Source organism: Zootoca vivipara, chromosome 3 (assembly GCF_965207765.1).
Source record: "Zootoca vivipara chromosome 3, rZooViv2.hap1.1, whole genome shotgun sequence".
In the NCBI taxonomy this organism is placed as follows: domain Eukaryota; kingdom Metazoa; phylum Chordata; class Lepidosauria; order Squamata; family Lacertidae; genus Zootoca; species Zootoca vivipara.
This window is the reverse complement of record NC_142586.1, coordinates 100,339,540-100,352,015: the sequence shown is the minus strand read 5'-3', so window position 1 is coordinate 100,352,015 and position 12,476 is coordinate 100,339,540. Positions and strand designations below refer to the sequence as shown.

The window sequence follows — 12,476 nt, the reverse complement described above, 5'->3', positions numbered from 1 at the left end:
CCTTTTAGAAGAAGGTGGGATATATATGCAATAAATTAGCTCTTCTGCTTGCCTGCTTAAGAAAGCTGGAGGGGCCAGCAGGATCTAGAACAGGCACCCCCAAACTGCGGCCCTCCAGATGTTTTGGCCTACAACTCCCATGATCCCTAGCTAACTGGGCCAGTGGTCAGGGATGATGGGAATTGTAGTCCAAAACATCTGGAGGGCCAAAGTTTGGAGATGCCTGATCTAGAATCAACCTAGATTGAAAGCAGTACAGTATGCTGAAGAAAAAGATGAACAATTCTGGGCCGAGGAAAACAACATTTTTGAGATGCAGACAGGTCAGTGTGTAGGCAGTCTGAATGTTATGCTGCATTGAATGGCCTAGGACAGGCATCCCCAAACTGCGGCCCTCCAGATGTTTTGGCCTACAGCTCCCATGATCCCTAGCTAACAGGACCAGTGGTCGGGGGAAATGGGAATTGTAGTCCAAAACATCTGGAGGGCCAAAGTTTGGGGATGCCTGGCCTAGGAGCAAGTTCAGCAAAAAGAAAATGTGGCAGCCCAATGGACAATTCATTTTCCAGCAGCAAAATCCATGCCAGTGAAAGCAATTATAGGAAGAGGGGGGGGGGAACCACCTTCTCTGTGCCAGCAGGTGACAGAATACCAACGACGGCAAAATCCCAATTAAGTGCAGCTCCTACTCTGCTCATGCTTGCTGATTGAATTTCATGCCTTGATGATGTGAAAATCTTCATAAATATATTTAACCAGAGCTTCCTAAGTGTAATTGACTGACATCCAAACAACTAAATAGCTGATGTCTCCCACCCGGGGAAAAAAATCCAACACATTTAGGAGAGTGATTGGCTCACAACTTCCTCTCATGATAGAACATTACATTCTTTCTTAAAGAGGAAATATGGGCTCTAAATTAGTACTAATTGAAAGCATGCATTTATATAAATCGGTTGCAGTGTTGTCAGTTCCGAGATGGCGCAGCTTTCTGATTCTCCATGAAGAAAGCGCCCAATTATATTTACAGCTGTGTGAAGTAGGTAGAAATAAGCGTTGCGCTGGCTTCTGCAATCCTAAAGTCTCACATGATAACTGGGTGAAATATGGCAGCTTTCACAGCTGTTAGCAAATGTGACCATTTCCCCAACATATAAAAAGGGAAATGCTCACCCTTTCAAAATACTGCCATGTAAGGCACAGCTCTGCAGGTTCACAGAATTCTAGAATTGGAAGGGACACCATGGGTCATCTAGTCCAACCCTCCTGCAATGCCGGAATCTCAACTAAATCATATGTGGTAGAATAGAATCATAGGATTTGGGGATTACAACTCCCATAATCCTTGATCATTGGCCATACTGGCTGGGATTGATAGGAGTTGTAGTCCAAAACATCTGGAGAGTGCCAGGTTAGGTAAAATTGCTCCAGACCAAGGTTTTGTCTAAGTTCATACTGGTTGGGCTGCGAAGTGGCGTTAATCTGCTATATGTAAGCTTCACAATGGAAGTGCATGTATACAAATTGTATTAAAAACAGAATAGTTATGGAACAGCTACTTTCGTGTTTAACAGAGGCGAAATCTAGACACATATAAAAACTCTTCTGAAAATGCTTTTTTTAAAAGCGTTTTTGAAAAATACATTGAATTTTCCATGAAGCTCACCATTGCCATCTAGTGTCACATTGTATATTGCACTTAAAATAAGGTAAAGGTACCCCTGACCTTTAGGTCCAGTCGTGACCGATTCTGGGGTTGCGGCACTCATCTCGCGTTATTGGCCGAGGGAGCCGGCATACAGCTTCCAGGTCAGGTGGCCAGCATGACAAAGCCGCTTCTGGCGAACCAGAGCAGCACACGGAAACGCCGTTTACCTTCCCGCTGTAGCGGTAGCTATTTATCTACTTGCATTTTGACATGCTTTCGAACTGCTAGGTTGGCAGGAGCTGGGACCGAGCAACAGGAGCTCACCCCGTCACAGGGGTTGGATACTCACAAGGAGAAAGTGGGCTTGTAAGGAAAAGATGAGAGAGGGATCGATCACATGATCCTATGGCCTGATCTGGAATACTGAATCACTCATTAATATTATTAGTAAAGGTAAAGGGACCCCTGACCATTAGGTCCAGTCGTGACTGACTCTGGGGTTGCGGCGCTCATCTCGCATTATTGGCTGAGGCAGCCGCCATACAGCTTCCAGTTCATGTGGCCAGCATGGCTAAGCCGCTTCTGGCGAACCAGAGCAGCGCACGGAAACGCAGTTTACCTTCCCGCTGTAGCGATACCTATTTATCTACTTGCACTTTGAGGTCCTTTCGAAATGCTAGGTTGGCAGGAGCTGGGACCAAGCAACAGGAGCTCACCCCATCACGCAGGGATTCGAACCGCTGACCTTCTGATCGGCAAGCCTAGGCTCTGTGGTTTAACCCACAGCGCCACCCGCTGCACTTAAAACACACTTAAAATGTTTTATTTGTAAAACATTATGCCTATCTTTTCCTGGTTGTTGCTGTTCTCCATCATAATATATTTACAAGGACAGGAAGAAACATCCCGGACAGAATAATTGCCACACAAGGAAAAACAAGGATATGGTTTGCATGCTTCACTTGTAGTTTTATAAATCATTTAATGTATCAATACGAATGGAAGTTGTTAATATTGCAGTTGTTGTATAAGGGATTGTTATGTTGACTGGAGTGTAATTGAAATTAATAAGATTTTGGAACGCAGAAATAAAGTAAATCATCAAACCATCAATTCTAGCACACCGGCCACCTAAATTATATAATTTGGCATCTGAATGATTGGTATTAGTAATTGTATAATAATTCGGCATTGGTATAATGAGGCTATTACTGGATTATTGTAATCGAAAACTAATAAAAATTATTATTAAAAAAATTAAAACCTTTCATTTGTAGCTGCATAGCTGAGTCCTAGAATCCCACATTTTAAAACGTTTTCTAAAACCAGAGAGCTTCAATTATTAAAATGCTGCTTGGTTAAAATTGGAGTTAAGCCATCTCATGTTGGCTCAAGCTCCACAAAAGTGAGAAATTGGGACATTGAGGCTCATGCCTTAACAGGATCAACAATGAGGCTGTGCAATGTCACAAATGTATTTCCTTACACCTGAGTCTCACTGTTTTTATCGTCCTGTGAGTTGACCCATGTTTGTTATGTCAGCGGCTGTCAGGATGGGATAACAGTGGAAAAGGAACCTTCACCACCCTCTGCAGACTCACTGCAGATATTCTTGTGCGCCGCTCAGAAAGAATGAATGACATGAGAGTTCAAATGTCTTATTGTGGATTTGGAACTAGAACACGATGGTCTGGTGTTGCAGTTGAAAAGAAGTGGGGAGTGTGTGTGTGTGTGTGTGTGTTGGGGGGAGGGTTAGGCACCCTCTTATAACATACCACTTGCACACACACTCACACAAACGCCTTCTTGCAACAGAAAAGACATGTGGGGCCTATGGTTTGTCAAAACGTCTATTTTGTGCAAGTCCTTGAGAGCACCTTTTAGAGGATAAAGGGAACAGGCCTAAAAAAGCACTGAGATATAAATAATTAAGCGACCCGTTCCGGCTCAAAATCAATTACGCTCATCGCCCTGAAGCTGCCAAGATGCACTGTTTCTTGGCGCCTCTATGGAAAAGGTGGTTTATTTTCAAAACTTGCTTTAGGGTTTCTCATTACTGTTACCCATTTTCCATCACAGTAGTGCTGGGAAACCCAAATCATTAGCACCGGTGCCACTGCCACCCTTGCAGCATCCCAAGGTACCCCTCCGGCACCCCATGTCACTCCCTGTTTAACCCACCCTGCCAGCTATGGGTGGAGGCAACCAATGGGCATGCGTCAGCTCACAGAATTATTTTGTCTGGTCATACAGCAAGGCTCAGATGCTTCACAAGCTCACACAGGAGCAGGAAAACGTGGGCCATCTTTGTGGGTCCCAGGCACGGCACCCCACCCTCCCTGTCTGGATTTCGGCCTGAAGGACCTAGGAAAAGTGGGTGCATGGAGGGCAAATTGTAAGCAAGCCCAATTTGTGTCAGTGCACAACATAATTGTCCATCACGGGACACGCCTGCTAAGGCATAAGCCTTAGTTCCCAGTGTTTTGGCTTAGTGGAGCTTGAGTCTAACGCCTGATCTAAAACTGGCAGTGGTGTTGGAAGGGTGGGTGTATCCAACTGTATCATATTTTCCCTTCTTTTAATAATTTAAATGTGTGTGTGGGGGGGTGTCAAGAAATTTTCCGCACCAGGTGCCTTGCTACGCCACTGAAAACTGGACTATATTTTTCTTCATTATTACTGAAAGTTCTCTTCAGGGTGATGTTGAATGGACCTTCTCATTCATGCAAGTACTGTCGTTGACGTAGTAGTCCTCATTGTATAATCAGTTGCGCAGCTTCTGCACAATATCAAACTATGCAAAGCGTTGAATAATGTTTGCTTTTGCTTCGTCGGAAGACACCGTAAAGCACCGTAGGAAGCAGGTGATGCATACAGCTATTTTTGCAGCGCACCAAACCCTTTCATCACAAATATTGCGCGTGCACACACACACACACACACAAAAATTAACGAGAGCAAAATATTTACATTTATAGCCTGGGTTATTTAAAGTCATACAACCTCTGTGCATACTTAAAGGAAGATGGTGGGTGTAACCCATATCCCTTCCCCTCCTGAATACAAAGGTTTCAGGACAAATGTTCTGTTATGGTTGCCGGCTTACTTGACCAAAGAGATCTGCCCTGCTCCTGACCCTTTAATAGGAGCAGCCAGCCACACATACAGCCGTTAACTAGGGTAGTTTTTCACAGTATAATAATTATCCATTAAAGTCTGCAGAACACCTGCTGTTCAGGGCACAGGAGCAGGCATGTTTTTTTTTTTTTTTAAGTCGGCAATCCTCTAGCCTGTAACCCACACGAGGAAGGGAATGTGTGTGAATGAGACCCAGCTGTTCTTGTACAGTAATTTTTCATCTGGGATTTGAAGTTGAATCTAGAGGGCCACAGACTCCCCATCCCTGCAGAAGCATCTCCTGACCCACCAGCTGAGGACCAACACTCTAAAGCGTACATACATACATGCTAAGTATGAGCCATATTTGGACATTTCCCTCCCAGCAATTGTAATTCATGGGGATACATGGTGGGTATGCAGAAAGCTCCCCTGTACAGACATCTCACCTCCCTTAATTCATGGACGGGAGGTAGTTGCCACCATGAGTTCTGCACACTATAATAATTAGTAATCACACACACAGCCCTGTGGGCTTTAAAACGCGTTGGGCAGCCAAGTGGGAAATAAATGCTTGCCAGCACATAGCAGCATCTAGTGGCCAAAAGGTAGAAAACCGCAAAAATGTTATATTCTTTATGACCTTGGCTTTGTGAAAAACAAACAAAAAAGCCATTAAAAGCTACAAACTAAACCAGTAAAGCAAGTGATTTATTGGGGGGACAATTGGGCTGCAATCCTATACAGTATCCACTTTCCATAGAGTAAGCCTAATTGAACAAAACGGGATGGAGATATGCACAGGATTTCACTGTTAAGGTTTAAAATGCAGAGGGGAAAAAAGTGTTGTCCGTGCCCAGCTCTTCCTGTGTTAACCGTTCAAGACATGGGGGCAGGGGAGGGGCAGCTCAATCCAGTTAAACTGTGGAATTTGATACAACAAGGTCTCAGTAGCTTGGAGGGTTAAAAAAATTAGACAAGTTAATGGAGGATAGCTACTAGTCATGATGGCCATGCCTCCAAATACTGCCCCCCTCGGCTCCGCCCATGTTCTCCTGCCACAACAGTAAGACGTGCCACACCCTTTGAGAACCACTATTCTAAGTGTGATTTATAAGTGTTATGTTCTCCCTGCTAAACCCATTTCCCACGACAAGCACCTTCTGCCCCCCCCCAATGTCATTAGACCCCAACTCGCCAGCCATGCCGACTGTAGGTGAGGGGACTTGTAGTCCAGCAGCACCTAGCAGAGTCCCACCTTTCCCACCCAAGCGCTCTCCAGTTTGAGCCACAGGCTCTGCCAGTAGCGGGGCGCCGGCCCGTGCAGGTACACGAATGCCTTGCAGTCGTCGGCGCAGTCGCCCTCCATGCTGCTGCTGCTGCGTCTCCGTCTCCTCCAGGTGGCGGCTGTGGCGCTTCAGCGAGGCCAGCTGGGCGGGCGCGCGGCTCTTAAAGGGCCCCGGCGGCGGCAGCTTCCTTGGGCTGCGCGCCAGCGAAGTACGCAGGCGAAAGCCAAAGTGCAGCAACGGCAGCTGCAGCACCCGCTCCGGGCGCGCTTCTTCCACGGGTGGGTGGTTCGCCCCTGGTCCCCCCCCCCCCCAGGCGGGCTTGAAAGGCAATGAGCCACGCAGCGGGCAGGCGAGCGGGTTGGGGCGGCTAAGGAATCCTCCGACCGTAGAGGCACAGAGGGTGGGGTGGGGGGCGCGTGTGGGATCCCTGCACCATGGCGCCACATAGGCTTAAGACGGCCCTGCAAGCGAGGAACTGCCATTGAGCACAGCGAGCCAAAACGCGCGTAATTACGCACGGGATTGACCTCATCCTTAAATCGCTAGGGATGCTCAGGTCACCAGAGGCACGCTCCTGGGTTTCTCTCTTGGCAAGGGGCGAGCTGGGGAACAAGAAGATCCCCCTCCCTTACTCCCTCCCTCCGCCCCTGGCTCCCTAAGCACTCGACTTTCTTTCCTGATTGGAGCCGGGGCTGTTCCGGGGCCTCGTCGCGCCGCGCTGCAATCACTTCCTGCTCCTCCCCTTCGACGCTCGCCTTGCCGGGACTTGGAGAGCCTGGGTTTCCTCCGCAGGCTCCGGTGGCGCTGCGCGCCGTTTTCAAACGCCAAGCCTGCAGCCGCGATTGGAGGGGCGCAAGGAGAAGGCGTCGCCTTTAAAAAAACCAAAACACCCGGCTCTTTGCGCAATCGGGAAACACCCGCAACGGGAAGGTGAGTGTGGAGAGAAGAACAAGGAGCCTGTAGCAGGAGGGATGCGGGGAACGTGGGAGCTTCCGGGGCGACAGCGGGGAGCTGCGTTCATACGTGTGGGGTTCTCCCGAGTGCCCGGTGGGTTCTGAAATTAAAAAAAAAACAGGGCGAGGAGAAGAAGGCAGGAAGTAGGCAGGCAACGCCTCCCACGGTTTATAGGGTTGTCGGATCGCTGATGTTACCAAGGGCAGGTGACAACCGGAGTCGCCTTCCTTCAAAAACGAAAAACCCCATATCAGTTCCCCATACGAGGCTTAATCACATTTGTTTTCAAATGCTGTATGCCACGGAGGCAAACTTTAATTTATTTCTGTACAGCAGGCTTGGCCAAGCTGATTCCCCTCCGTGTGCTTTGGATTACAACTTCCATCTGCCTCTGGCAGCGCAGTTGTGGTCCAAAGCACTGGAAGGTGCCAGGCATGGTGAAGGATGCTGCTCATTCATAATATGAGTGCCCATGTGTGTATGTGGTATGCCTTGTCCTTGCTCTTGCGTAACCACAGCTGGTCCTCAGCGGGCTCATTGAGAATGTCCCTTTTGACAGGTGCTTGTCCTGACCTTTATCTGATCCGCCTTATTATTTCCCTGATTTTTTCCCCTTTTGGTGGCCTAACATGAAGTAGGTGTGTAATTTGTACCATACTATGCTACTTCCCCAGGCTCGGTGTCTATTCTCCTCCATTGTCCCCCCCCCCCAAAATCTGCCCATTACTCCTTATGGGCATGCACAGTGTCTTGACCCTCCCTTTTTTTTTTTTAAAAAAAAGAAGGGAACCACTGCAAACAATCATCTGCCTGTCTTTGTTTTACTTGATTAAAAAAAATAGAGAGGATTTTTAGAGAGAAAGGAAGAGGAAAGTGATTCTCAATCACGTCTGCTTTCTTTTGCGCTGTTTTCACTCACAGCTGCTTGTAGCTAGTTTCCCCAACCTTAATTTATGTTTATAGAAATATTTTTATGTTGCCATCAAAGTGGTTTACAACAAAAGTAGATAAAACTGTACATAAAAACCATATAAAAAGTCAGGCATCAAATTAACTGTTGGGGACGGAGGTATTCTTAATTGCTTGCATGGGTCCCTGGCAGAGTAGAAACGTTTTCAGCAGGCACCTGTTGAATCTATTGTCTTCTTCTTCTTCTTTGGCGATCACTCGTAGCCGAGTAAGGTTGTCTTCCATAAACACAGTTAGCAGTGAGTCCGTAAGTGACTGTGGAGGCCAATTTTGGATCCACATGTCCTTCCACAGTGGGGGCATTGGTTTCCCGGCAGGAGTTGATCACGGTGTGGATTTGCCAAGAGTGCCTTCCTCTTAGCACGTGTGTCTCCCAGTGTGTGCCTTCCTCTTTCTCCCTTGCGTCCTGAGTTTGAGTGTCTTCAAAGCCCATCACACCTTTGGTAAAGGCTGTTCTCCAACAGGCAAGTGTTTCCCAACTGTTAGTGTCTATTCTACATTTTTTAAATAGATTTGCCTTGAGACAGTCTTTAAACCACCAACATTACGCTTTCCATTTCCATTTTTAAGTTTGAATCTATTGACTGGGGCAATGACACTCAAGGCTTGGTTTCTGGTTGACAAATGAGCCAAACCAACTTGAGGAATGACCAGTGATGCCCCTACAGATGATCTTGGTCACTGAGCTGAGATACAAGGGTTCAGACAATCCCCAACATACCCTGGACCTAAGCTGTTCAGGGCTTTGTAAATCAATTCGAATAAGATTGCTGTTAGCATGCTGGATATTTGCTTCTTTGTGCAAACAGTGAGGCTAAAATGGCCAACTGCTTCCTGCCTGCTAGGGACTCAAGTAAACTACAGAGAGATGACCATATGATGAAGCTCCGTTCAAATCCAGAACCAGCCCAGTTGGGTTGTTTCAACACTGTGCTGTGACAGGTTGGTATAACTCAATGAGAAGGCGGCCGAGAAATGACTACGGCTTCAGATCAATGTGGGATATGAAGCCATGGGTTAAATTTGGTGTCCCAGCCTACTTGTTCTGAACCTGTTACCCATAGTTTCTTAGTTTAGATGAAACAGGAAACTATGGTTAGTGGAAGAGTTTCTGCTTTGTTTGTTGGCTCAGGTCAAGAGAGACTTTTTAAAGGGGGCTGTTGATGTGGCCAAATATCTGTTGTCTAATTTGACTTCTTAAAGTGAGATAAGATTTTCCTAAACTTGCTTATGTAAATGGCTACATGTAGTTTATCTCTACAAGGAGAAAGTGGGCTTGTAAGGAAAAGATGAGAGAGGGATCGATCACATGATCCTATGGCCTGATCCGGAATACTGAATCACTCATTAATATTATTAGTAAAGGTAAAGGGACCCCTGACCATTAGGTCCAGTCGTGACCGACTCTGGGGTTGCGGCGCTCATCTCGCATTATTGGCTGAGGCAGCCGGCATACAGCTTCCAGTTCATGTGGCCAGCATGGCTAAGCCGCTTCTGGCGAACCAGAGCAGCGCATGGAAACGCAGTTTACCTTCCCGCTGTAGCGATACCTATTTATCTACTTGCACTTTGAGGTCCTTTCGAACTGCTAGGTTGGCAGGAGCTGGGATCGAGCAACGGGAGCTCACTCCGTCACGTGGGGATTTGAACCGCCGACCTTCTGATTGGCAAGCCCTAGGCTCTGTGGTTCAACCCATAGCACCACCCGCGTCCCACTATTATTATTATTTATATCCTGCTTTTCTGCTGTCAGTATCCAAAGTCACAGTTAAGCAGTTGAAAGTGTTGTATTTGAACCAACTGATTGAAGTGGGAAACAGTGTTTTGATATTGGATATTTTATCTTTCAGATGTCGGCTCTGCATAGAAGAGCTAGAACAGCACCAAAACCAGGAATTCCAGAAGATGAGCTGCCTTCCTTCCTTAAATCGTGAGTTGAAATTTGTGTGTAGTACTTTTAAAATCCAAATAACCCATAATTGGAACAAGTTGCATCAGTCTAACTGTAGTATGGTTTGGAAAGGTATACATACGGATATAATACGTTGGAATAAATTGAGACTGTCCATTATGGACAGACTGGCTGCATCTAAAATGATGACTGTACCTTGATTACTTTTTTCGTTTCAGACGCTGGCAGTTTGGATAACAATAGCTCATATGAACAAATGGCAGAATTTTTAAAAATAAGTTTGAATTTCAATTGGACTGACCATGTATTTTTTTAAAAAAACTTTATTACACCTCCACCCATTGGTTGGTGGTTGGGGCATTCTGAATTTAAGTAGTTACAGTGGTATCTCGGATTTCGAGCGTAATCCGTGCTGGAAGACCGTTCGAGTTCTGAAACGTTCGAAAACCGAAAACTCAACAGCCAACAGCTAGGCCTCAGGATCTTGCACACAGCGGAAGCCATGTGGCATGTTCGACCTCCGAGGCGTGTTCGAAAACCGAAGCATTTACTTCTGGGTTTACGGCGTCTGTAAACCGAAATGTTCGTCAACAGAGATGTTTAAAAAACCGAGGTACCACTGTATTATGAAGCAAGTCAACTTAGCCACATTGATGTGATCCAGTATGAGAACCTAGTGGTCAGCACTGGAGGATATAGTAATTGATGGTGTTCCTAAAGTGGTATATTAGTGGGCCTACTGCACAGTAAAAAGTTCCTGTCAGGCCTGGTCCAAATGCAGCTGTTTAACACCATAAACTAGGGTTAATGCTTGCTCTGGGATTTGGGCTCACCTGGTGGCAGAAGTGGGGCAGCTGTGTGTTACTACCAGTTTATATTCCCCATATGATGATGATTATTTATTAAATTTGTCACCCGTAGATCTCAGGGTGGTTCACATCATAAAAGTTACAATGTATATAAAAAAACACAAAATACATACAGTGGAACCTCTGTTTATGAACACCTCGGTTTATGAATTTTCGGTTTACGAATGCCGCGGACCCATCTGGAACGGATTAATTCACTTTCCATTACTTTCAATGGGAAAGTTCGCTTCAGTTTATGAACGCTTCAGTTTATGAACAGACTTCCGGAACCAATTACACCCATGCTTCGGGTTAAGTACGCTTCAGGTTGAGTACTCTGCAGACCCGCCTGGAACGGATTAATCAACTTTCCATTACTTTCAATGGGAAAGTTCACTTCAGTTTATGAACGCTTACTCCGCGGACCATCTGGAACGGATTAATTCACTTTCCATTACTTTCAATGGGAAAGTTCGCTTCAGTTTATGAACGCTTCAGTTTATGAACAGACTTCCGGAACCAATTGTGTTCATAAACCAAGGTACCACTGTAATAAAAATAACAACAACAACAAACCAATAATCCCCCCCTCCCACAACATATTTAAAAGGGCATTGGAAGCCAGTCAGCCCAAGGCCTGGTTGAAGAGGAACGTTTTTGCCGGGTGTGACGTTTTTACGCTGTTATAGCTTTATCAACCCGACCCATCAAGGGTTAACTCAGACTCCCTGTCGACAGGGGAGGGGAATGGTTGAATGTTTAAAGAGAAGGGACAGCCATTTGGTCAGTGGAGAGGGTGCTGGGGAGCGGGAGTGTGAGGGTGGTTGTGAAGAAGATCTAGGAGAGTAGGTTTAGGTTAGGTCAGGCACCCCCAAACTGCGGCCCTCCAGGTGTTTTGGCCTACAGCTCCCATGATCCCTAGCTAACAGGACCAGTGGTCGGGGAAGATGGGAATTGTAGTCCAAAACATCTGGAGGGCCGAAGTTTGGGGATGCCTGGCTTAGGTAGTCGTTAGGTTATCTAGTACATGAGTAACAAGGTTATTACCATTGAAACTAAGCTTGTACAACAGGAATACCTTAAAGCAACCATTACGTTCTTGAGAAGTAAAAATTCCAGTGTTAAAGTGCCAATCAGAAAATCGTCTGTGTTATTTTCCAGCCAAGGTACATGAAACTCATTCATGAGGACACCCATTAAAACACGGGTGTCAAACACAAGGCCCGGGGGCCTAATCCGGCCCGCCAGACCTCGTCATGTGGCCCGCGTAGCCACCGCTGACAGTAGCCGCTGACAGTAGTTCTGGAGCCTGCGATTGGCCGAGGGTCAAAACCGGGGGCGGGGCTGCAGGCAGAGGCCGGAGCGCTGGAGCCGCGCTGACGGCCTTGGCCAGGGAATTTCAATTTCGAATGAGGCTGAGGGAGGCGGTGGCACAGCGGCCAGACGGGGAAGTGAGATGCAGGAGGAGGAGGAGGAAGCCCGCCGAGGAGGTAGGAAAGCCCTACAGGCGTCGCCGGCAAAGTTGGTGCCGGGACGGAGCAGCGCTGGTGTTTTTTTTGGCGGGCTTTGCTGTTGTCTCCGAGAGCGAGTGAGGCGGCATTGGGGAGCTGCCGCCCGCCGCTTCCCTTCCTCTCCTCGGCTGCATCCGGGAGGTGGGCGAGCGAGCGGGCGAAAGGGACGCGGAGTGAGCCTGAGGGGGAAGTAGGCTAAGCGCAACAGCCGCTCTCTTGATGGAGCCA

At 47.0% G+C, this 12,476-nt stretch overlaps 1 protein-coding gene across 1 annotated transcript in view; it reads left to right on the top strand.

Annotated features, from left to right (window-relative positions):
* The first annotated feature begins 6,244 nt into the window (after nt 1–6,244).
* The window catches only part of SRBD1 (S1 RNA binding domain 1), a 168,330-nt gene continuing 162,098 nt past the window's right edge, over nt 6,245–12,476 (top strand). The window contains exons 1-2 of the mRNA XM_035111184.3: nt 6,245–6,984; nt 9,828–9,907. Coding sequence (XP_034967075.1) covers nt 9,828–9,907 — 80 coding nt within the window. The 5' untranslated portion in view covers nt 6,245–6,984. The remainder of the gene's footprint in view (nt 6,985–9,827; nt 9,908–12,476) is intronic.